The sequence below is a fragment of the Megalobrama amblycephala genome, linkage group LG11 (assembly GCF_018812025.1).
Source record: "Megalobrama amblycephala isolate DHTTF-2021 linkage group LG11, ASM1881202v1, whole genome shotgun sequence".
Taxonomy (NCBI): domain Eukaryota; kingdom Metazoa; phylum Chordata; class Actinopteri; order Cypriniformes; family Xenocyprididae; genus Megalobrama; species Megalobrama amblycephala.
Window position 1 is genome coordinate 29,881,964 of NC_063054.1, and position 27,344 is coordinate 29,909,307.

Genomic DNA, 27,344 nt, shown 5'->3' on the forward strand with positions numbered 1-27,344 from the left:
CGGCAACTCGTAAAATACGTATGAATTAATGTGAGATCAGGTTAAACCATCTTTCTATATCTATAGTCTTTGATCATACTGCTGGCCCGTTCTCTCTTGCGCAAGATTGTGCCATCTTACGTTCATTGATTGTATTGAAAAATAGAATGTACAGTAATCAGACCGAAGAAGGCTTCAGTAGGCTATTACAGTAGGCCGATTCAACATAATATACAGGTAAAATTATATATTTCAACTCAAATCAATAGCCTATTTGATGTTTGCGTACTATATTTATTTATTTAAGGAGTAAGCATATAATGTACAATCATCCAGTTATTATCTCAAAAAAAACAAAAAAAAACAAAACCGAAATAAAATAGATTGGCTGGGCTGACTAACTATACACTACCCTTATTTACTTAGCAAGCATGCTTTTCAAGTGAGAGATGGGGTGCCAAATCTTTTTTTTTTTTTTTTTTTAATAAACTCTGAGATCTACTCTTGAACATATTTTGGACTTGAAATCTGAGCTTCCCATGTCAGAGAGCTTGGGGCCAACTGAATGAGATGAAGTTTTGGGTTGCTGGTGGGCGCACTCATCTAGAACCACACGCACATGCATCTCACTCAAGTGCACTTACTGTGAACAAGCTTCCTCAGCTTTGGAAACTCTTGCATGCTCCCCACAGCTAACCACAAACTGTGGAGCACTCCTGCACTCTGGCAGACCCCATCAAACCCCACAGTAGGTGAAGAGCCTGCATAGCAGTCAGTGTGCCTTATATTTTCTTTGCATTTTCTCATTTTGCTCATGGGGCTCAGGTTGAGTTAGATAAATATGAGGTTTTGAATATTTCAGAGGGAAAAAAAGGATTGTACACACATCATCTTGTGACCTGGTGAGTTTAAAATATAAAAAAGCAATAACATGCTGGTAATAAGTGGATTTGGTTGAGATAATATGGCATGTGAGTGACAGTAAGTCCAAACATGAAAGCGTCCAGTTTCATAATGCTATTTGAAATGTGAAGACTAAAGTTGCGTATTTTATGCAGGTTATCCCTTTATTCAAAATATTTAAAAAAAAAATACACTGTCTTAGGTAATATAGGGATAAACTTAGACAAAAACATATAGTCCAGGTCACAGGAATCTCACTGGCCCCTGTAACGCTGCTTTAAGTGGAGTAGTTCTTTAATCCTCATTCTTCCATCCTCTTAATAGCTTGTTCTAGGAACCATTTGTATCCCTGTGGAAAGGGATTTTCCACTGTAAACCTCTTTGGCTGCCTTGTTGTATCATAATGTAGGTTTTACGGGGGCAATTTTATTTTTTTATTTTTTTTGTCTGCTACTGTCCGACATCTCTCAAAAAGTGATGGACTCAAATGGGCAATTATAGGTTACAGTAATAGGCTACAATTCAAAAATGACCTGGTGAGAAAGGGTAATGTTTTTAAATGGTTATTTATGTTTCATTCTATTCTTGTAACCTCTATGCCTGATTCTTATGGTGGTTTGAAACATTTTTGTGTTTTTTTTTTTTATTATTATTATTAAATAAAGGCTAGTTCTTTTATTTAAAGCTAGAATCTTTTATTTCAGCCAATAATGGTGGAAATGTGTAACCGTTTTTTGTTTGTTTGTTTTGTTTGTTGTAGGTAGGCCTACAGCATTCACCGTATTTTGCAGGTAGGGTGCGGTCATTTGTAAATTTAAAGGGTTATTTCACCCAAAAATGAAAATTATGTCATTAATTACTCACCCTCATGTCGTTCTACACCTCCGTTCATCTTCGGAACACAAATTAAGATATTTTTTATCAAATCCAATGGCTCGGTGAGGCCTGCATCGCCAGCAATAACACTCCCTTTTTCAATGCCCATAAAGCTACTAAAAACATATTTAAAACAGTTCATGTGACTACAGTAGTTCAACCTTAATACTTTTTGTGCGCCAAAAATAACAAAATAGCGACTTTATTTCACAATATCGTTGAAGCTTCAAAGCTTTTCGAATAATTTGTTTCGAATCACTTGGTTCAGAGCGCCAAAATCCCATGATTCAGTAAACGAGGCTTCGTTCACGTGACTCTGGCAGTTTGTTACGCTCTCCGAACCACTGATTCGAAACAAATGATTCATTAAGCTTCATGAAGCAGTGTTTTGAAATCGCCCATCACTAGATATTGTTGAATAAAGTCGCTATTTTGTTATTTTGGCGCACAAAAAGTATTCTAGTCGCTTTATAATATTATATTATAATGAACAAAGGTCTTACGGGTGTGGAACGACATGAGGGTGAGTAATTAATGACATAATTTTCATTTTTTGGTGAACTAATCCTTTAATGTGTTTGGCTTCCGGTGTCATTAGCTTTCGAGTTACTTTTAGCTGTCCAAAACTGCTCGTTATGCTGCTTGATATATTGCTGGTATTTATTACCATATTATTTCAATGTATTGTCTTAATTATAAACACGGTTTGTAGCGCAAACAGTTTTAGTTTACTGCTCTTTGATATTCTTCCTCTAAATCGGAAGTCTCGCACATTCACAGAAAACACCTTACTTCCACGTTAAAAATAGGCCATAAAAACCAATATTCACTGAGTAAAAAAGTGTGACCAAACAATGACCTTGAATAAATAGTAGACTATATGTTACACCTAAATATTTTACACTATATTTGGACAGGAAATGATTTGCCTAGTGAGAAACAAACGAAAAACACCAAATCTCCTCTACACAATGAGCATGCGCGAGCACAAAGAACAGTGACACGCGAGCTGCTCTGCACAGGCAGCGATGCTTGTTCCTATAGCAACAACCTCTCGCGCACATCCGCCGCCTCCACCAACTTCTCGCACGGATCCGCGCGACCCTCTCCTCCTCTCCTCCTCCCCACCGCATAACAGCATCCCTCTGTCAACAGGATATTTCCTGAGACGGAAATACGACGGGGGAAGGAAAATGGCGCTCATCCCATCACAGATCCTCAGAGTAGCGATACTCCTCTCTTATTTTTCTATCCTCTGCAATTACAAAGCCATAGACATGCCCGCGCATCAAACATACGGCGGTAGCTGGAAGTTTCTTACGTTCATAGATTTGGTAAGTGCATGTGCATCGTTCCCATGCAGTGCCTGATTATATATTTGAGATCTCCATAATGTATTATATAGACAGGCCCCTGTTGTGCTGAAATATGCCAGGTTCCTACAAAAAGGAAAACGCCAACACAAATTGTCTTACGTCATATTTACTGATCATTAAATGTTAATCACATGACGTAATGACTTTTTAAGTCTCTAACGATGATGTCATGCTTTTCATATCTCACATCCTCATTAATAATGAATTTTATTCTGAAGGGTTGTGCTGAATAATGATCAGTTCTCTGGACAATTAGAAGGACAAATTAAGGATGCATACACAGTTTTGAAATATAAATAGCAGCATCCTTGTCTTTTGTTCTGGCAGTCTGTTAGAGTAAATACAGGTCACATTAGGCGCCAGCATCTGTACGCACACACACACATACGCATTGACTGTTATGACAGTCTGTGAGCCAATGACTCACATTTTCCACATAAACAGCCCCTTTTCACCCCCTTTTTCGAACAGTGATTTTTAATAGCAATAAAAGTTGTTTTGTTACACTTCACGTTTGCACATCTGGTCCAGTGCGCTGTTTGCTATTTTTTTTATTCTTGTCTGGGAATAATTTCACGTACAGATATGTTCTGTACAGATATGTTCGGATTATTGTGGATGGAGCTTTGTAAAACTTATGCTTGTTCATAACACTTGTAATGATGTTTTCTCTAGCGCTCTAGTGACTGCATTACAATTGAAACATATACTATATTTCACAATATTACTGTATTTGGATCAAATAAATGCAGTCTTGGTGAGCATAAGCAACTTCAACTTCATTTAAAAACATTAAAAAAAATTTACAGACTCCAAATTTGAATGTACCAGCAGTGACTGCATTACTATTCGAATTCCATGTACACTGTAAATTTGTTTTATACATTGAAAATACAGTTATTTTCATACTTTTAATAACACAAATGACATATATACGGTTTATATACGGCTTATATTAAAGGGGTCATATAATGCCACTTTTACAAGATGTAAAATAAGTCTCTGATGTCCCCAGAGTGTGTATGTGAAGTTTTAGCTTAAAATACCCCACAGATCATTTTTTATAGCATGTTAAATTTGTCACTTTTTGAGTGCTCCGTTTTTGTGTTTGTCCCTTTAAATGCAAATGAGCTGCTGCTCCTACGAAGAGGGCGGAGTTTCAAGAGCTCATCCGCTCGTTAAGTCGTGACGTAAGGAACGCCGTTTCTGGGTCCAAGCCTCCACTCGTTTCACTTGAGAATGCCATCGACTGCCATTTATGAGCGCTATTTATTCATATTAAACATCAAACATTTTAAAAAGTTAAACATTTTAAATACTTACAGTCTACACAACAGTCTCCGTGCTCACAGTGTCACAGACATTAATATTTTAACGATTTATAAAAGATGAATCACTGTCTGGCCATCTGGAATTTTGGTATGGAGATAAAGGTTATGATTATAATTTTTTTGTAGTATTACACCACATTGTGTGTGTATTGTAGCACTGTTTGTTGTTTTTCTTGTGGTATGAGATAGAGAGTTTGGACCTGGAAGTGCTGCCGCGTGACGTCACACTTAACAACCGAATATTAGCAGCGCTGATTACCTCACACAGACTCACTGAAAATGACAGAAACTGTTCAGCCTTTTATGTTCAAACTGGAGTCAGATAATGATGGAGAGACTCAAGAAGAAGTGACAACATGTAGAATGCAACAGAACATTTCTGAATGGTTAGTTGATGAATTTATGTAGCTGATGTGGAGATAACTATCTTAAAGTTATTGATTGCATATTCTGTCATGATAATCTATAAATCGCTCGTGTGGGAACTGTTGTAAGATGCCTACAGAGCCAGAGAATATATATGAAGATAGAACAGGTATAGTTTAGTTTAATTACGGTTATAACTTATGTTGGCATCTTGCTTTTATGACATGCTATTGCATTTGTGTTACGTACTGTATTGCAATAACATGGCCTTACCCTTTATGTTCTCGGGAGCAGGGTTTATGTAAATTCTAGGGTTAGTGATGTCACTCACCCAGGAAGAAGCTCGTTGTAGTCCCTACCAGCCATTTGTTGTAGTCCTTAAACAGAGAATTCTTTAAAATAAAATATCTCCCTTTGCATTGAACTTTGAGCATTGTAACTTTGTAGATGTTGTTAAAGGTCCCGTTTTTCGTGGTTGTTTGAAGCTTTGATTGTGTTTATAGTGTGCAACATAACATGTGTTCATGTTTCGCGTGCAAAAAAACACAGTATTTTTCACATAATTTACTTATCTGTATACCGCTGTTTCCACTGTCATAAAAACGGGCTGATGACTTCCTTGTTCTATGAAGTCCCTCCTTCAGAAATACGTAACGAGTTCTGATTGTGCCAGCGGTTCCTGTGTTGTGATTCGACAGCAGCTTAGCGCATCTTGCCCGGAAAGGTCACGCCTCTTACCATAACGTGGAGATGCACGCGCTCAGTGTTATTGTAAACATGTCTTTAATTTTACCCTATCAATTTGAGCCGGAATCAGACCCGGTGATTGGACTGCGGGATGAAAATAACAGCGTTTCGACGACATGGCGACAAACACACTCTACAAACGCAACTCTTGTGTATTCCTGTGGGCGGAGGTTAGTCAAAAAACTGTTTTAGTGACGTCATTAAAGAAGGAAGTAGAGGGATGTAGTCCAAACTGGCCGTTCGATGTAGGCGACTTCTGTTAAATAAAATATCTCGCTTGGCATTGAACTTTGAGCTTTAAAATTTTACAGATTTTATTTATACTCTAACAACAACATTACACACTAACTAAAGTTTGAAACATGGGATCACGAAGAACGGGACCTTTAATGCTCTGACAGCAACATCACACACTAACTAAAGTTTTAAAAAGTGAAATCGCAATGAACCACCCATTTAATGTTACATTAATAAACTCTGTAAACACAGATGAACTGGAATCACTTTCACCACAACCATAGAGAGATAGGGAGGTGAGTTATTGTTTGTGCTGCTTTGTGTTATAGTAAAAAGATTAATTATGACAGTATTTAAGGACCTCTGACACCACTCAACCTGGATGATGGGGCTGTGTGAAACTAATATTAGAACAAACGATAAACACATGTCAGATTCAGAAAGACAGATTATCTCATCTTGGCACAAGAAATGCAAGTACGTCTGGATCAAATACTTTTTGCTGAAATATCCACAACTGATATACTCCACTGTAGCATTGTTACACTCTAAGTAACTACTATTGTGCTAACTGTGCCACTTTGATTTCAGCCATTTATGTTTTCGTCAGGCCTCATTAATTATTAAATTTAGGGGTTTAGATTTGACTTTCCATTGTCACAATAGGACACTTGAGGAGCCTGGCATTGAGTTGAGCTCTCGGTGTCATACATAAAGTGCCTGGTCAAGTGTGGCCGAAAGCTTTCAGTGATCTGACAATGAGATACCCATGGATTAATTAGCAGAGTTTAATTAGCACAGATGCGCAGGTTTTTTGAGTGTATCATTACTGTGATGAAAGGCAGTCTATATTTTTATGAGAGCAGTTGCTATGCTGCAAATGCCTTGCAACTACGATTATAAATTGAAATGATGCATTTGAATGCATAGCGTCTGAACTACAAGTGCACATAGTTTTATGACATTTATTTGAGCATGAATGCAATATTACCTTAATTATGTTGCGAGCCACTGTTTCTGCAGTATACTGTAGCAGCAGTCTGTCATTCGATAAGAAGTGAGTTTTCCTTATAGCCCAATTATTATTATTCCCAGCCTCAAACAAGCAATTCACTAGATTTCATGGAGACTTGAATCTCAGTCCAGGAATCCTTGTGGTTGTTTATAAGCACAAAATAAGGCTTTGTATTGCTAATAAATGATTTTATGCCTCTTTTGGCTTCGTGTCCTCGCACCGAGGCTGTTTTTTAAATCTCAAATGGTGCGAGAAAAGGATCGACGTCCATTTTTAGCTCAGCTAAAGCGAAGATCAAAAGCATTAGTGAGGGTAGAGTAAGAAAAATAGATCATTTTAGGTGGCTGGTAATAGGGATTTAAGACTTTTCCAATAAAAGATTGGTTTTGAACAAATCGAACATTTATATGAAGCCTTAGCAGGGCTTCTCCTGTCTTCAGACACCAGGAAACAAATTTAGGAGCAGAAAGATAATGAGGAATGAAATATTAAAGAGTGTATTAATGGGAGACTTTTTTGCATGTTGGATATCTGTGGAGGAGATATAATAAAGAAACCCTCATAATTCCATAATGTCTTTCCATCGTAAATTAATGTCAAAGCAATCTCCTAACACTCATCACGAATGTTCACTAATGGAAAATGGACTAAAAAAAGACATATTAGCTTAACACAAGAAATAGGTTATGGAGGAAAGGTTGTGTATTAAATCATTTCAATGGCAGTTTTCTTGCGGCCTGTCATGCATTGTAACATTTTAAAGCATGTCAACTGTATCAGTATATTGTTCTGTTTTCTGTGATGTGAGTTTGTTTGCTTTGGAAAATGATGGCACTTAGAAATACTCATATTCTATTTTGAGACAACCAAAGATGAATGCATGGCTTTCATCAAGTTTCCCTTCAACTTCCCTCTTGTGTTCCTTTTAAAAGACAGCTTTGATTTGTGTGTCAATGAAAGGCCTTCAAAAAAAAAGAGGTAATTTCATTTATTTATTTATATTTATAAAAAAAAAAAAAAAGCTTTACCTGCTCTTTTCAGTTAGGGCCTCAAATACAGCTAAATATACAGTTTGTATTTCCTTAAACCAACATAAATATTTAATTTTCTACAAACTGCCATTCTTGGCTCATTTTCAGTCAGACTTGTGAATTCAGTGAATTGTTAACTGGAGACTCGCTCTGACCGGATCATTGGAATCAGTTAGTTGTTGACTCTATGCAATCGGATTGGTCCAGTTCATAAATTAATCATTCAGATTTGCAAACCCATTTAACAGGTTAATTTAAGAGAATCGGCTCGTTCACAAGTAAAATAATGAGGAACGACATGTTTTTATGAAATGTAGTGGAGTTAAAAGTATGTTATTATGCTTTGGAATATAGTGAAGGAAAAGGAAAAGTTTCCCAAAATAAAAATACTCCGATAAAGTACAGATACATGATAATTGTTCTCAAGTACAGTAATGAAGTAACAATACTTTGTTACTGTCCACCACTACTACTTTTTTGACTACATTTTTGAATAAGTTTATATGTACTCTTTACTCCAATACATTTGTAATGATTAATGCAATTACTCATTGGCTGTATCTGAAAGCTTAAAAATGCTGCCTTTGGAGGATGCGTTCCAAAGTAGGAAGGCATCAAGGCACGTCCGAATCCAATGTTAGCTTCACTTCCTGTTTCCTGAGATATCTTCATCTGATCATTTTTTGAAGGCAGCATAGATATATCCTTCGATATCTAGCTAAAAGCTAAAAAATAAAGATGGCGTCTTAAAGTTGCGGTCGGTGGTCAGGTTGTGTGTAAATGTATGTTTTTGGTTGTTTTTCACTTCTGATGCCATTTCTAGCAAGAAATTACTATTGTAGTAATTAAATATTTGCTTAGTTTTCACCAAAGCTCGCTCTGTTTTGCTGTAGATCATTAAACATTACTCTACCTCAAACGCTTGTCAGAAATCAGTTTTGTGTAGTACCTTCTTGCGCAAATGCTGCCTACAAAGTCATTGTCTGATAAAGCAGCAAGGCAACAAGTCAGCTGCCTAACTTTTACATTTTTCATGACACCCAACTTTTTCTGCAGCAGTTTATTTCTGCTACAAAAGAAGCGATATCGCCATCTACAGGGCATTGAAGGTACTATATCTTGTGCGTTTTTCCCTTACTCACCCAAACTTGTCAACAAGGCTACTTTACTCAAATGTGAGTAGTAGTTGTTGAATCACGGGTGCTTAGATGAGAACATGGCTACAGCTGGGGATGATGCCGAAACTAGCACATCCAGAGCAAGTAGACTTTGACTATTTGATTTTACTTTAAAAAAAAAAATGTATTTATCTGTTATATCAAAGAGACCTTTTTGAAAGATGTCTTATGTCCTTTGTAAGCTTAAAGGGTTAGTTCACCCAAAAATGAAATTTCTGTCATTAATTACTTACCCTCATGTCATCCCAAACACATAAGACCTTCATTTGTCTTCAGAACACAAATTAAGATATTTTTGACGAAATCCGAGGGTATCTGATCCACACATAGGCAGTCGTTATTTTTTTGTTTGTTTGTTTTTGCGCACAAAATGTATTCTCGTCACTTCATAATATTAAGGTTGAACCACTGTAGCCACGTCGACGGTTTTAACGATGTCTTTAGTGCCTTTCTGGACCTCAAAAGGTGCAACATCGTTGCTGCCTATGTGTGGATTATATAGCTCTCGGATTTCATCAAAAACATCTTAATTTGTGTTCCGAAGACAAACAATAATAAGAGTTCAGTACATGGAAATGACATACAGTGAGTCTCAAACTCCATTGTTTCCTCCTTCTTATATAAATCTCATTTGTTTAAAAGACCTCCGAAGAATAGGCAAATCTCAACATAACACAGACTGTTACATAACAGTCGGGGTGTACGCCCCCAATATTTGCATATGCCAGCCCATGTTTCCAACATTATAAAAGGCATTAGACAAGGGCAGCCAGTATTAACGTCTGGATATGCACAACCAAATCATCAGACTAGGTAAGCAAGCAAGAACAATAGCGAAAAATGGCAGATGGAGCAATAATAACTGACATGATCCATGATAACATGATATTTTTAGTGATATTTGTAAACTGTCTTTCTAAATGTTTCGTTAGCATGTTGCTAATGTACTGTTAAATGTGGTTAAAGTTACCATCGGTTATTACTGTATTCACGGAGACAAGAGAGCCATCGCTATTTTCATTTTTAAACACTTGCAGTCTGTATAATGCATAAACACAACTTCATTCTTTATAAATTTCTCCAACAGTGTAGCATTGCCCGTTAGCCACGGAGCACTATCAAACTCATTCAAAATCAGAAGTAAACAATATAACAGTATACAATACTCACATAATCCGACGCATGCATGCCGCATGCATGACGAACACTTTGTAAAGATCCATTTTGAGGGTTATATTAGCTGTGTAAACTGTGTTTATGCACTGTTTAAGGCAAGCGCGAGCTCTGTGGGCGGAGAGCACGGGATTTAAAGGGGCCGCAGCATAAAATCGGCGCATTTATAATGATGCCCCAAAATAGGCAGTTAAAAAAATTTATAAAAAAAAATCTATGGGGTATTTTGAGCTGAAACTTCACAGACACATTCAGGGGACACCTTAGACTTATATTACATCTTTTAAAAACATAATCTAGGGCACCTTTAAGTGAGACTTGAGTGTTTGTAGATGTTTAAGAGGCCGTTGTCGACCTTGATTTATTGCAATATTGAGGTGTTCAGTTTTATTTTTTATTTCGATTTTAGAAAATAAACATGATTGCTGCAGTCCTCACTAGTCAACCATTTCTTATTTTTTCACTGGCATGTCTCTTACTGTAGATGTTGAGGACTAGTGCATCTTTGAGCCTATATTCAGTATGAGTAAAATACTAAAGTAGTGTTAAAATCAGATACTCTAAGACTTTTACTCAAGTGGTATTGGAATTGGTGACTTGTAATGGAGTCATTTCCGCTGTAAGGTATCTCTACTTTTACTTAAGTATGGTTTTCGGGTACACTTTACACCTTACAAATCTGCCCCCTTTCTTAGGTATACTACATTAATCTTTCCTAACCCGTATTTTTGATTCTCTATCTCAGGTCATTCAGGCAGTGTTCTTTGGAGTATGTGTCCTGACGGACCTTTCAAGCCTTTTGACAAAAGGCAGTGCCAGTATGGAGCAAGAGAGACAGTTGAGGAAGCTGATTGGCTTACGAGACTGGATGATGGCCGTTCTGGCCTTTCCCGTTGGTGTGGTATGTATAAATCACCAGTCAGATTTCTCATTTTGCATATGTACACTAACTGACTGAGATCCATAAAAATACACTTTATTTGTGTTAGTTGGACCTACATCCGGAGATTATGGGCAGTGCTACAGGCTCAGTGAGAATATGTTGATGTTCAGATAACATCAATGCTTAGGATCAACATTGAAAATTGGATTGAAATTGAATAAAAACACCAATGTGGCCAATTTTCTAAGTAAAATAATGCAGTGATCCAGATTATTTCAGTGCAAAACAAATCTAAAGTTTGGAAAAGTTTCAGCTTTTATATAAGCCTGTACATATATGCAAACATTGCACTTTTTTATACAGAAAATCAGAAAAGGTAATTGGCAGAAGGTGACTTATGGTGCGGTTAGTTTAAAGTGTGTGAACCTACCATAAACTCTCTGAGCCATCAAGTTCAATTGTTAATGTGGGAAAGAAAAAAACAGTACTGTAACGGAACATGAATGCAATACTTTGTCTGGAGCTGCCCTTCCCCTCCCACACATGTCATTGACATTAAGATGTCTGAAACCACAGGAAAACAGTGGCAACTGTTCAAAACTTGTTTCAAGCAATCATTCACTGGATCTAAGAAAGGAGGTTTGTGTACTGAGTACATTTATAGAGGGTGCAAATGGTAAAAATACTGCTTGCTGCAAATGTATGACCAGTGTTTTAATATTTTTGCAACTTAGCAATTTCAATGCCATTCTGTTTTAACAGTTTGGGGCCGGTATGTTTTTAAAAAAAATGTTTTTGAAAAAAGTCTCTTATGCCCAGGGCTGTCTTTATTTGATCAAAAATACAATAAAACAGTAATATTGTGAAATTATTATATAAAAAAAAAAGTTTTCTATTTTAATATAATATATTGCAAAGCTGAATTTTCAGCATCTATTACTCTAGTCTTCAGTGTCACATGATCCTTCAGAAATCATTCTAATATGCTGATTTGGTGCTCAGGAAACATTTCTTATTATTATCAAAGTTAAAATCCTTTCTGTGGAAACCATGATACATTTGCAGGACCCTTTAATGAATAGAAAGTTCTAAAGAACAGCATTTAGGCTATGTGTCCAGCATAGTGTTTGTTCCCAAGGTTTTCATATTTTTCCCATTGTTTTCAATGGGAGCACTGAGTGTTGCTGAGTGTTGCAGAATCTTCAACTTTGGGAAAACACAGTGCTCATCACTGTCACTTTTTACCCAGCCGTCCAATCACAGTGGAGGAGGGGCGGGACAAATACCACACCAACCAACTGCCACATCCTGCTTGTACAAAAAATAACAAACAACAACAAGCACATCTCTTCATCCAAAACTAGTGTCATAGCATTCATGTTGTAAAAAAAGTTTTTTTTCTTTAAAAAGAACATATTAACCCCAAAATGTATTTTAAAAAAATCACATTTTACGATAAATGTAAGTCCCTCTAAATAAAACAAGAAAACTAAACAAAATAACAATTACAAGACACATACAGTATTACATAAAATCAACAGCATTGTCCAGAGTTATGGCTTAGCATATGTGCAATCCAGTTTAAATATTTACTGTGTTTTGTCTTTGTAGGGCAGAATAAACACTAGGTGCCTTTAGATCTGTATTTAGACCATCAAAACAGTGAATCATCGCATTCCTTAAAAGGTATAAGCCTGCAGGTCAGGTCATACAGCATCTGTATTCTCTCAGCATATACCTCTATATCTGGACACATCAACACATGCTGCTTTGCATAAGGTGACTATACAGACACCAATACGCATTGTCTTAAATGTACATCTCGTTTGCTTTGCAAATCCCGAGTCATCTATCTGGTACTGCCACAAAATCAGCTGTGCAATAAAATCCTGCCCTGCAAAGTGGAGAAGGAAACACTGTGTTGTTTCTGTTTTGTGTGTGTCAGTGATGACTATCGGATAATATCGGAAAATATTTAAATTGTGGTCACAAATGTCTTGCTTTGTCTCTGACTGGCTAAAGATCTTTTAATATTGCATGGCACAATGTTATTGAAGAGTTTAAGATGTCAAATGACAGTGTCAAAGTGACTTAAACCTTAAGTGGAAAGAAAATCGACTCTGCTCATTTTATTTTAATGAAAGAGACACAGGCAATCTCCTTACATTGCAAGGGATCACTAATAATAGAACCCTTCTCTTCATATAAATAAAGTAAAGTACATTTTGAAGTGTGCAAGTAAAATCAGCAAAAATCTTCAAAAAATTCTGCATAACATATTTAAAATAGCTTATTTTTATGTTTATATTAAAGATCATCTCTCTCTGTGTGTATTATATTTAAAAATAAACTGTTCAGTTTGGAATTAACATTTTTAACGTTTTTGAAAGACGTATTTTATGCTCACCACGGCTGCATTTATTTATTTTTACAAAAAGTACAGAAATACAGCAAAAACAGTAATATTGTGAAATATTATTAATGAATCTAAAATAACTTTTTCTATTTTAATATTTTTTTCTTGTAATGGCAAAGCTGAATTTTCCTCCAGGAATCATTCTAATATGCTGAATCAATTATTATTGGTGCTCAATTATTATTAATGGTTCTTATTATTATCAATGTTGAAAATTTTTTGTGGAATGATTTATTTTTTGAGGATGCTTTGAAGAATACAAAGTTCAAAAGAACAGCATTTACTGTATTTGAAATAGAAAAAAATCAGCAACTCAGCATATTAGAATGATTTCTGAAAGATCATGTGACACTTTGACTGGAAGTGTAAATATTTGTTATTTTTTTAAATATAAAATTAATATAACATTTTAAATATAATAAACATAGACATGCAACTTTGACTGTTGCATCATTCTGTGGATATTTGCAGAATACTTGTGGTTGCAGATTCTCAGCGGGGCTTAACGAGATGGCAGACAGAGGATGGTTCCTTGTTAGCTTGTAAAAAACTTAGCAGCCAGACAGCCATGATACAAACACGAAATAGATGCTTGACTTGGCCCTGGCCCTCAGTTTAAGAGCTAGGCATGAGGCTCAGCTTACAGCCATCTCAATGAGCATCATTAGTGCTGAGGTTAATATTGGGAAACGGGCTCTACCGTGTTTGAGTGATATGCAGACTTTGTTAGCTTTAGCCAGGTTATTTTATGACACCTATTAGTGGTATGTGTGTCTTGCTGATATCCACTCTTCTGAGATACAATGGGACCAAATTCTGCTCCATCTGCCTGATGACCTTAGACTATACAGTATGTCAGACGACAGGATGAAGTTTCCCAGTCCAGCTAGTTTGGCTGGATAATAGAGAAGGTTTGCCGCGTTCTATGTGGTTCATCCGCAGTGCCCAGAGAGAGTGCATGGAACGGGCAAATCCAAATAAACCACCTGTCCGGCAATGAACTTATTTAACTTGCACTTTCAAAATGAAGCCCAACGTTTTCTTGAAATATGCTTCAAAAGCACAACAGATCCTTTCACAAGGCCTATCCTCACAGTGCCGCCCGTTTATTTGGGTACGGTGACCATCATCCAAGCCCTTACTGGAAACAAGAATCCTGCAAAATAATCGGAGACACCCAAACCAAACAGAAATCTGTCACGCCCAGAAATGAGACCCATTAATGCAAATACGTTTGAGCAGTTCAGGTTTACAGCAGGGGAAGTGAAATTCCTCCTCGGAGAGCCTGGGACTTCAAACGCTCTTTCACAAGGCCTGCATGCTCCACACCAATGTGCCTGTTTTTTAAAAGCGTGTGTGATGTCCTCATCAACTTAACACTGTCCTTTTTCACAGAAGGCATCTGTAGCTCAAAGTAAGTGCTGGATAAAAGCAAGGAAGAAGTAGTCAGCTCTCAGGGATTAATTATGGTATGCTGATATGAAAATATGAGCTCTGTGTGTTGGTTTGCTGTGCTCATGGCTGGTTTTAGTGCTTGTCAGTGTTTTGCACAGAGATTGTGTCCTGTAGATGGGGAATCAAAGAGGATATTAGACAAGTTAGACTTTTCGGCATAATTAGATGTGCCGGCATCAGGCGGGAGTTCGGCAGTCTTCCTGAAGACCTGCTGGGAATCTGGGGGTGAGGAATGGGCTCAATTTAAAGTCTTTGCGGGGAGTGAGAGGTCTTAAAAAGTTATGAAGTTCCTCCAAAGATAAAATGTAGTTGCGGTTTCTCTTTTTGAGCTAATTTCAAGGAACGACAGAGATGGCTGACAAACATATGAAACTGAGACAAACCAAATCCAGAAGAACTGTGGCCATGTCTCCAAGAGATTTTAAGAAACCTGCCTCCAAAGCTACCTGAAAAATGATGCCCAAGTGTACCTGGACAAGAGCTGTTTTAAATGCAAAGGGTGGTCACACAAAATTTTGTTTTGATTTAGTTAATATAAGTTAATTGATAAATAAAATCTATTTATAACAGTATTTTTTAAAAACATCCTCACTTTACAGCATTTTTACACAAGTGCCTAAAACTCTTCACAGTACTGTATCTTTGCAGGCAGGTTTCTTCAGGCATCTTAGAGACACGGCCACAGTTCTCCTGGATTTAGTTTGTCTCAGTTTCATCTGTTTCTTCATGTAATCACAGACGGATTCGATGATGGTGAGATCAGATCACTGTTGTCAGACTCCTTGTGTATTCAAAAATCTCACTGGATTATTACAATTAATGGCAAAATGAATGTTTGGAAATGTGAACGGATATTTCCTATTGACACACTACAGCAAAAGATATAAATAACTGGCTTAAAACCTTTTTGGGGGGGTGAAAATACTGACGTGCCTAAGACTTCTGCACAGTACTGTATATATACACAGATCAGGCTTAACATTATGACCACCTTCCTAATATTGTGTTGGACCCCTTTTGCTGCCAAAACAGCCCTGACCCATCGAGGCATGGACTCCACTAGAATCCTGAAGGTGTGCTGTGGTATCTGACACCAAGATGTGAGGTCTTCATGAATCGGACTTATTTGTTCAGCACATCCCACAGATGCTCGATTGGATTGAGATCTGGGGAATTTGGAGGCCAAGTCAACACCTCAAACTCGTTGTGCTCCTCAAACCATTCCTGGACCATTTTTTGCTTTGTGGCAGCGTGCATTATCCTGCTGAAAAAGGCCACAGCCACCAGGGAATACCGTTTCCATGAAAGGGAGTACATGTCAAAGTAACATCCACATGGATGGCAGGATACAAGATTTCCCAGCAGAACATTGCCCAAAGCATCACACTGTCTCCACCGGCTTGCCTTCTTCCCTTGCATCCTGTGCAAGTGCATCCTGGTGCCGTGTGTTCCCCAGGTAAGCGACGCACACGCACCCGGCCATCTATGTGATGTAAAAGAAAACGTGATTCATCAGACCAGGTCACCGTCTTCCATTGCTCTGTGGTCCAGTTCTGATGCTCACATGCCCACTGTTGGCACTTTCGGCGGTGGACAGGGGTCAGCATGGGCACTCTGACTGGTCTGCGGCTATGCAGCCCCATACGCAACAAACTGTGATGCACTGTGTGTTCTGACACCTTTCTATCAAAACCAACATTAACTTCTTGAGCAATTTGAGTTCTAGTAGCTTGTCTATTGGATCGGACCACAATGGCCATGCTCCCCACATGCATCAATGATCCTTGATCCACCCATGACTCTGTCACCGGTTCACCACTGCAATGGTCTGATAGTGACCACTGCAGACCGGGAACACCCCACAAGAGCTGCAGTTTTGGAGATGCTCTGACCCAGTCATCTAGTCATCACAGTTTGGCCCTTGTCAAACTCACTCAAATCCATACGCTTGCCCATTTTTCCTACTTCTAACACATCAACTTTGAGGACAAAATGTTCACTTGCTGCCTAATATATCCCACCCACTAACAGATGCTGTGATGAAGAAATAATCAGTGTTATTCACTTCACCTCTCAGAGGTCATAATGTGATGCTTGATTGGTGTATATATAGTATCTATAATAATCAACTATTTATATTAATTTTTTAAAAATTATTTAGGCATTTGATACCATATTTTGCTCATATTATATACTACACATAGTCTACTCATCTCATTAATTACTAGGAATTACTCTAAAAAAAATACTATAAAAATTACTATAAAAAAACAAACAGATTTTGTTTGTGATCTGATGATTATTTATCAGTTGCGTCTTTCTTTTCTGTTTGCAGTTTGTGGTGACTATGTTCTGGGCTCTTTACCTATATGACAGAGATTTGGTTTACCCAAGACTCCTGGACAACTTTATACCACAGTGGCTAAACCATGGCATGGTGAGTGGGAAATGTTTCTTTCTTTCTTTCTAGAAAGTACAAGACAGGAACAAAAGAAAAAGTACATTATGTTCTTTATAATCTCTTAGGCGACATTGACATCAGATGTGGAAATGGCAGTTGTTGTGCAATTGTTCATTTCAATCAGGTGGAACAAAAGCTCTAAGGTGGGGTCAGATAGTGGCAGTTCTTGTTTTTATGACAGGTTCTGAATTGACGTGTGGTGGCATTATTGTTTGTTATGTAATTCCAGTAGCAAATAGCAAATGTGTCTCTGTTAGCATCAGTGAGCAAGAATGTTTACATAAACATATTGTTATTAATCCGTCATTAATGTATCTACAGAACTGAAAAGACTTCACTGCAATTAGTCTAGAAGAGCCTCCACAAGAGATATTTAATAACCTAAACGCTTCCATATTGAATCCTTCTTTAATATGCTGAAGTGGCCTTGACGAAAGAGGTTTTGGGACCTAGAGGCTTCTGATAGATTGATAGGAAATACAGCTCAGAATGAAGCTATTACTGGAAACGTGGTTGGATGTCTTAGTCGTCGCTAATCACAGGATGTATTCAGTTGACTTGGGTATAGCCCGGGCCAATGACAACACACGTAGCGGTTGCTAGGGAAACATGTCTCGGTTATTAATCAAAACGAATGTAACCTTTGAGCCTAATCAGAAATCGCCTCTATCTTTAATGTGCAGTGGCATTGTGAAATCATATGCAATTGGATTTTCCGCAGGGTTTTTAAACCTTTCAACATTTGTCATTAATACACATTAGAGAGTACATGGGTTTTTTTTTTAGGTTTGGTTTTAGGTATGTGCTAAAAACTTACATTTCTTTGCTTCATTTTCCTCTAATGTTAGATCAGTGATTATCAACTGCTGGATTGTGACCCAAAAATGGGTTGAGAATCTGTTCTGGTCAAAGACAGCAGAGAAAAAGCAATGCAAATAATAAAAACTAAATGCAAATGTAAAAGCTATGATAGTACATTGTTAGGATAAAAAGAAAAAAAAAATATCCAACCCCAAATTCGCATCATTAGTTCAGCCGATAATGCTAATTCAGGGTTTTCAATGAAGAGAATGCTCTTTCCTGCTAGTCAGTGTTTTTTTTCCAGCCAGTGAAGCTGCAGAGGTCTTGTGATCAGTACAGTTGGGCTGCTGAGGGTTGACCCACGGGAGAGAACTACCTTCCAGCTGAGAACAATTTGTGCTATGCAAAACGTTCCAGATTATCCCGCCTGCGACCGAAAGAGGGTTACTCCATTGTAAATATTTTGAAGCATTCCATGGTACCACATTTGTTTGTTTACCCGTGCTGCCATGGCAACAGTCTTCTGTTCACTGGCTGCTCTGACAAAGAAACAGTGATTAAGCCTTGTTACTGTTTTAGGCAGAATCAAGCACAATCAAAGTCGAATCCGAGCTGTGGCCCCAGAATTCGTACCAGAGATATTCTTTACAGATATTCATACAAAAAATAAATCTGAAAAATATTTTAAAAATGAAGCCCATTTAGACTGCAAAACAACTTTGCATAAATTATAACAATAAAAGTATATTTAAAATAAATCTGAAAAATATTTTAAAAAATAAGCCCATTTAGACTGCAAAACAGCTTTGCATAAATAGAAATTATAATAATAATTTTCTTAAAATTTTACAATTTATTAACTTACATAAATTATAAAAATAACATTTTATTAAAAATAAATATGAAAAATATATTTTAAAAATAAGCCAATTTAGACTGCAAAACAACTTTGAATAAATAATAATAATACTTTTCTTGAAACTATCAAATTAATTGATCAGCTAACATACATTATAACAATAAAATGTTTAAAAATATAATAAATAAATATAACAATAAAAATATGAAAAACATAAAAAATAAGCCAATTTAGACTGCAAAACATCTTTACATATTCTTAAAATTATAATATTAATATTTTAACACATTATTTATTAAATCGTATATTATAACAATATAATTATAATATTAACTAAATGATTAATAGATTACAATGTTTATAGAAGAATTCTTATTTTAATATAATAATAATGATAATAGTTATTATTATTATTTTGTATTGTTGTAGCCTAATGATCATTTAGTTATTGTGTCAAAACACAAATACAACAAATCAATTTGGCATATTGGTATCAAAAATTTGGATATATCAATCTATCTCTAATTTATACCATGATGTGCCCATCAGTGAAACCCCCACAGCAGGGCATTTATGAATCCTTTACATCTTGATTCACTGAAAGCGAGAGAGAGAGAGAGAGAGAGAGAGAGAGAGAGAGAGACTGCTTTTCGCAGGCTTCCTTAGAAATTAGACGACAACAAACTATTATAAAGCTGGACGACTGCTCCTTTTAAGTCATTGTTTCTGAATACACTAGACATATTTATAGTTATTCTGGTGCAAACAGCTCATAGCTACAAAGTCCTTTAAAACTGTCAGGGACTCATATGTAGACACATGCAAATATTTGTGAATATTAATCACATCACTAGAATTTGAAAACTTTGTCTCAGTAAGTGCAGACAGGAAGTGACATGAAAAGATGAGACAAAAAACACTATATTTCCCCCAAGTGACAAGGGAAAGGACATTTTCCCTGTTTTGAAGCTGTCAGCGGCAATTCTGTATATTTGGCAAGCCTATCAAGACTCATAATGTGATGATAACAATCAAAACAGAGCCATTTCAATAGGACTTAAAGAGGCCGCTACTAAACTTTCATGGCATCATCGGGAGGCAGTTTACCTGCGTCAAAGTATCTGTAACAATAATCCCGTCTCTGCTTTGTGATTACTCCGCTGCAGAGAGAGGCCTGTCAGAAGAGCGTTGCGCTGCTCTAATGTTAATGCCAGTGGCCTCCCGCTGAGCAGCTCCCACGTTCAAAGCGAATCGCTCCAAATGCATACCGCAAATAAACATCTTACACCTGCTTAGAAAAAACACTACTGCTGCACATCTCAAAATAAAAGCACCAAAGAATCAGAGAGGCCGACTTCCCACGTGAAGGTATTTTCTGGACTAGCCTTGCTCAGTCTGAGCTCTTAGCGTTAACTTTCCTCATATTTAATTCAGCAGGTAGCTTTTAAACGATACAGGTCATTGTGCTCGGGGGCTTTTATGACTGATTACCTGTGGTAAACAACCCAAGTTCTCCGCCGCTCCTTTATTCACACTGCTAATTGTTCGGGGGAAACAAACACGATACACAGCCATTCCTTTTCCACGGCGTGACCTTGAACACACTTGATTCTGCTAATTAATCATGCAGTAAGTTCAAAGACAAAGTCATCAATATTTATGAGCGACTTACAGTTTCAAAACCTTCAAAAACATCCATTGCTGCAACAGAGAACAGGAATTTTTACACAAGTATCCCATTTAACCAAGCATTATAGGTCGGTAATGAATTCCAGTTGCAATTTCAGCCTGTAAAGAAAAAGTCACGCCGAGAGGAACCTAACTTTGCAGACTCCTCTTTTTTTTTAATTGTCTCTCAACCTGTCAGTGGCATTTCTCAACAATTCTTTCTTCTGGATTTGTGGGTTGTTATTTAGAGTAGAAAATAGCTGTGCTCACAGGCCAATTTGAAGAGTGCTCTCTTTTGAAAATTGTCTCTAACTGTACACTCCCACTGCGACCACCAGTATGTTTAGACTGTGGGGATAAGTGTTTCACCATTTACAGTAACAAGAATCCTTCCTCCAAAAGAGAGGAGAAATACATCCATGTGACTGAAATCGATCAATGTCACAGTCCATGGCTGCGCTAAACTGATCCGGGCTTCGGATGCACTCCAGTGGTGTTTTCTCTGCTTCTAATAACATGTTTGGTTTGCCAGTGTCAGATGAACCTCAGACAGACTAGTTTCTGCTTAACCAATGGTATTACCCACCGTCTTTAGGATACCGCAAGGATAAGAACCAGATGTCAGAGCATATCAGACATTTTTCAGGATCTGTTACACTTTACACTTTTATGACAAAAAATCACTCACTGTAAAAAATAATTTTCATGATTTGTTATCACAACATTTTTTCTTTTGTCAAATCAACTTAGATAATTAATGTGGTTCAGATAACATCATATTTTGAGTTTCTGTTGATTAAACCAATCACCTTCATTGTATTAACTTAAATTTTTAATTTCAATGAACTCAAAAGTTTAGGGCAACCAAGTAACTTACTTTTTTAAGTTAAAGGGTCCAAAAATGAAAATTCTGTCACTAATTACTCACCCTCATGTCGTTCCACACCCTTAAGACCTTTGTTCATCTTCGGAACACAAATTAAGATATTTTTGATAAAATCCGATGGCTCAGTGAGGCCTGCATTGCCAGCAAGATAATTAACATTTTCAATTTCCCAGAAAGCTACTAAAGACAAATTTAAATCAGTTCATGTGAGTACAGTGGTTCAACATTAATGTTATGAAGCAACGAGAAATAAAAAAATAACGACCTTATTCAACAATATCTAGTTATGGGCAATTTCAAAACACTGCTTCATGAAGCTTCGAAGCTTTACGAATCTTTTGTTTCGAATCAGTGGTTCGGAGCGTGTATCGAATGCCAAAGTCACGTGATTTCAGTAAGCAAGGCTTTATGTCATACACGTTTCGAAATTTCAATGGTTCACGTGACTTTGGTAGTTTGATACAAGCTCCGAACCACTGATTCGAAACAAAAGATTCGTAAAGCTTCGAAGCTTCATGAAGCAGTGTTTTGAAATCGACTATCACTAGATATTGTTGAATAAGGTTGTTATTTTTTGGCGCACAAAAAGTATTCTCGTCGCTTCATAACATTAAGGTTGAACCACTGTACTCAAATGAACTGATTTAAATTTGTCTTTAGTAGCTTTCTGGGCGATTGAAAATGTTAATTATCTTGCTGGCAATGCAGGCCTCACTGAGCCATCGGATTTTATCAAAAATATCTTAATTTGTGTTATGAACAAAGGTCTTAAGGGAGTGGAACAACATGAGGGTGAATAATTAATGACAGAAATTTCATTTTTGGGTGAACTAACAACAATTTTTTTTTTTTACAGTGCTGGGACAATAACTTATCTAACTGTAAAGGCACCTTGGTAAAAATTGGTAAATTTAGTCATCATTTATTCATCCTCATGTCAGTTCAAACCTGTATGACTTCTGAAACACAAAAGAAAAAAAAAATTCAACTGTTTTTGTCCAAACCAAGTCAATGTTTGGTAAGTGATGATAAAATACACCTAAATTCAATATTATTCTGGCATAAACTGGATGAAAACTACCCATCAATTATTAAACTGGCCAAGTACACAAACCAAAAGGGCTGCCTGACAACTAGAAATTAGTGATTATTAGGCTAGTAATCACTTGCATTTCCCAGAATCTGATTCATATGTGCATTATTGAATGTATTAGTCTCCATTAATGTAAAATAAGTTGGGCTGTTGACAGATTGCCACCTGGTGGTCGTTGCCAATTTGGGTACTGGTAGTGTACAAGCTCAGACTGTAATTCCCCAGATTGCTGCAAGATGCAGAATCATTTTAATGACATGTTAAAACAAGGCTCCCCTTCATTATGGCCATTGAGGTTTCCCTGCAAAATCCTTTGTCCCGTGGCTTGCCATTCCTCGTATGCAATGAAGTAAAGTGAAGCAAAATAAATCATAATTTTTGTGGTATTTTCCACAGTGGAGTGCCACCGTCATCTTCCATAGAACATTTACCCGCGGATTCTTTCATGCATCGCCCGAGGATGCACGCTTTGATCTTATATCAGGCTGGCCGAGAAACACAAAGTGTCTCAGTTTTGTTGCAAACAGCGTAGTACAGTCAGCGGTTGCACTGTTGAACATAAAAGAGAGGTCAGTGTTATTATTGTTCACGAACGGAGGGGGAAAAAAAATCTTAACTGAAATAAAAACCATGACTTCAATGCTAACAAAAATAAAATAACTAATACATTATTTCAGTATTAGTTTTTAATACATAATGGCCCAGTTTCACAGACAGGGCTTAGATTAAGCCAGGATTAGGCCTTACTTCAATTAGGATACTTAAGTATATTTTATAAACATGCCTTAGTGGGAAAAAAAAAAAAATTATTGGCGTGCATCTTGAGACAAAACAATGGCACAAACATATTTTAAGATATGCCAGTGCAAGGTGCTTTCAGTTAAAACAGCTCAAACATGCATTTTGGTATGGGAATAGGCTTAAGCCTTGTCTGTGAAACTGGCGAAATACTGTTTATAAACCTCTACATTAAAGGGTTAGTTCATCCAAAAATGAAAATTGTGTCATTAATTACTCACCCTTATGTTGTAAGAAAATGCCACGAGACTGCAATAATACTCAAACATTTTAAATGATACCAGCTTAAATATTAACTTTGTCAGCCCTATAAAAAAATGAAAAAAAACAACCTGAAACTAGAAAAAAATAAAAAATAAAATAACAGTGAAAAGTGTGTCTGTGTGTACAAATGCTGTATTGCTCAAGAATGCTTGTTAGAACACTAAAAAAGCATCTATTAACATGACAGCATCTCTGTAAATTCCCCTCATTGACGCTGTTCCGCATTACAGAGCGGCCGCTCTTGTTTTCTCTGTCATTGTGCTGTGGTGTTAGCGTTATCTTTTTGCTTGGCAACCATCTCATTCACTAAAGCTCTAGATTGACAGGAGGGATCTGGTTGTTTTGTCTGGCAAGCCTCCAGCCACTTACTAAGGACATAATGTGCTATGGTCTTATGCAATGAGGCTTCATTGCAAGTAACCCAGCATAGTGAAGTCAAAGTATAATATCCTGATGTTTTATCAAAAACCTGTTACATTTTGTTTGAATCCCAAAAAGACATGCCACATCTAAGGGCTTTGACATCTTAAGCTGGATTTTCAACAAATGCTATTTGATTATATCTGATTACGACGGTCAGGTCCTAATGCGTTATGGATTAAATTAAAGCAAGCCGTGATGGAAAGCAAATTAAAGCAGGATCAGTGCTCTGCATTAGAGTGTTGAGGGACAAATTAAGGCTAGATCAGCATCCTGTCATGCGATAGGCCAAAGAGCAGCTACCAAACCAACACACTTCTTGGCACAGGGAAATAAAAAGCCCCATCATGCCAGCACTGTATCCACACTTGCCAGAGAGCATCCCTGCAGCTGTGCCAGGCATATACTGAGCCAAAATAGCCTGTCATAACAAGAGATCATCTCCCCTTGAGACTGCCAGCAGAATCCAGCGTTCTGTTCAAACAAAAAAAACACAACTGCCTCTAATCTAGCAGACAGGGGAAAAACATATTATGATTTATTTTTACAAATTGTTCAATGTGAGCTCATGAGTATTTGTGTGAATTTTTACATAAAGTGTGCTTCTACCACACGTACATTTACTTGAGTTTTCATATATGCTGAAACTTGTGGCATTAAAGGGCTAGTTCACCCAGAAATGTAATTTTGTACCCGTAAGACCTTCGTTCATCTTCGGAACACAAATTAAGATATTTTTGATGAAATCCTTGGCCTCCAATAGACTGCAACACAACTACCTCTTTCAAAGCCCAGAAAGGTAGTAAAGACATCGTTAAAATAGTCTGTGACTACAGTGGTTCAACCTTTATGTTATGAAGCGACGAGAATACTTTTTGTGCGCAAAAAAATAAATAATTAAATAACCCGAAAGCGCTGCACTGTCTATACGTCGTAAACAGCATAGGAGACTGACATGAAAGAGAAGAAATTGTTGAATAAGGTCATTATTTTTGTTTGTTTTCTGCACACAAAAGTATTGTCGATGCTTCGTAACATTAAGGTTGAACCACTGTGGGTGAACTAACCCTTTAATATTTGACTCTATTGTATCCAAATGTCATATCAATGTCATTATGTTTTCAGGCGTATTTATTAAACTTGTTGTGTGCGCTGTGTAAACAAGATGGTCATTGTAGTTCTAGACTAAATGTAAGCATGGATTTATTCATCTCACTTGCACAAAAACAGATTCAGTATTCCTCAAAATGAATAAAATGCAAGCTCTGAATATTACACAAACCCACAATAATTAAATGTCAAATAACACAAATATACTTTATGTATTTAATCTCACTTTATTAACCAGTGTCTTTGCTGCTGACCTTCTATTATCTAATTCAACCATACTAATAAACAAAAATTACTCTAGATAAACATCACATTTGATTTTCATTTTTTTGTTTTTATTGCTGAAGAGTGTTGAACTTTAATCCAGAATGGCAGCACAGCTGAAAGGTTTGTTTGAGCTGCGCCCTCTACTGTACAGGCCTGAATTTGCATTTCCTTCAGCCTGAGGCTTAATCATTTCACTTTAGTGTGAAAGGGCCTTTATATTTGGCAAAAATAGCCAACAATATTTTTTTGTTATTAAAAAACAAACAAGCAAGCACAGCCCAGATGTGAAAAGGTATTGCAAGAGTAACGAAATGCATTACTTTCCATAAAAAGTAAGGGAGTAACACAATATTGCAATGCATTACTTTTAAAAGTAACTTTCCCCAACGCTACTATCACGACAGGTGTCTAGTTGACAACTACATCAGGTGGCAGGTTCCTGTAGCCTCCCTGGACCTGATTTTCATTGATACTCAGCTTGCTTTAAGCATGGGTGTCAGAGAACAAGACCTGTGGATGATGACATGAAAGACAATGAACAGTGACTCTTTCAGCCAAACCAAGGGGGCCTATCAACAATACCCCCTCTGAGGGGCCACTCAAGGGCTATTATGAAACAGTTTTATGTTTACAAAAAGAAAAAAAACCTTTTGAGGCAAAATGACATATTAAGGCTGTTCAGACTGCAAGCAAGTCAGATTTTTTCTCAAATCAGATCTTTTCAGGCACTATTAATTGTGTGTCCAGACATAACCAACCTATCTACATGGGTTGCTTTGGTAATGACATAGGCGTATCCATGTATGTGTCGAGGCTTTCAAAACGGATGCAGAAAAATGTAGGTGCATCATCTTGCTCTCCAAATAACCTCCCTGTTGGGTTGTGGCACATAACACCTGGAGTATTGTGATGTTCCGTGCTGTAGTCACGGCTGAAATCTTTGTACATACTGTTTGAATACCGCATGAATACGGCATTTCCATTCCATTACCAGTTTTGACCTTATTGTTGTGTGTCACTTTAAGAGTTACATAAATTTGAAATCCAATTTGAGCAGGCAGAGTGTCCAGACTGAGCCGTATCTGTAAAAATATGATTGGAATCGCATTTCAAAACCACCTCCAAAATTTAGTGGGATTCAGATTTTTTGAAAGTCCAGACTTTCAAAAAACCATCTGGAAAAAAAAATGTAGATATGCAAAAAATCTGATTTTTGCTGGCAGTCTGAACATACAATTAGTCTTGTTTTCAGAGAAATTTAACTTTAGGGAGGTTTATGCTTAAAAACCAGAAAAAAAAAACAATTTGTTAATGGGGTAAGGAACAAAAATTATTAAAAATTTTATTTACTATTATTTAAATAGATTTCACCGAAAACAAGACATTTTCCCTTTCAAGTAAATGTGTCTTGTGTTTAGATATTTACATTGTAGCCCTATTCCAACTAAAAAATATCATGCACTTACATTTTTGGACATTTTCAGACACTTTGGTCAGCTGTGAAGAGTGTTGGGGGTAATGCATTCCAAGTAACGTGAGTTACGTAATCAGATTACTTTTTTCAAGTAACTAGTGAAGTAACGGATTACTTTTACATTTTACATTTACGACAGAATATCTGAGTTACTTTTTCAAACAAGTAACGCGTTACTTTGTTTTCCCATTTATTGACTGACACCTCTCCTGTCCCCATCTTGAGAGAAATCTAAATATAATATGTAAATATGATGGTTATTGTAGTTCTAGACTGA

At 36.9% G+C, this 27,344-nt stretch overlaps 1 protein-coding gene across 4 annotated transcripts in view; it reads left to right on the plus strand.

Annotated features, from left to right (window-relative positions):
* The first annotated feature begins 2,220 nt into the window (after positions 1-2,220).
* aig1 (androgen-induced 1 (H. sapiens)) overlaps positions 2,221-27,344 on the plus strand; it is a 46,701-nt gene continuing 21,577 nt past the window's right edge. Inside the window, exons 1-4 of one of the 4 annotated variants that reach the window (XM_048207366.1) lie at positions 2,732-3,092; positions 10,958-11,113; positions 17,302-17,403; positions 18,533-18,716. In XM_048207366.1, coding sequence (XP_048063323.1) covers positions 2,787-3,092; positions 10,958-11,113; positions 17,302-17,403; positions 18,533-18,586 — 618 coding nt within the window. In that variant the 5' untranslated portion in view covers positions 2,732-2,786 and the 3' untranslated portion in view covers positions 18,587-18,716. Of the gene's footprint in view, positions 2,282-2,701; positions 3,093-10,957; positions 11,114-11,201; positions 11,785-17,301; positions 17,404-18,532; positions 18,717-27,344 lie in introns of those variants that run through there. The other 3 variants (XM_048207367.1, XM_048207369.1, XM_048207365.1) reach the window with 3 other exon arrangements.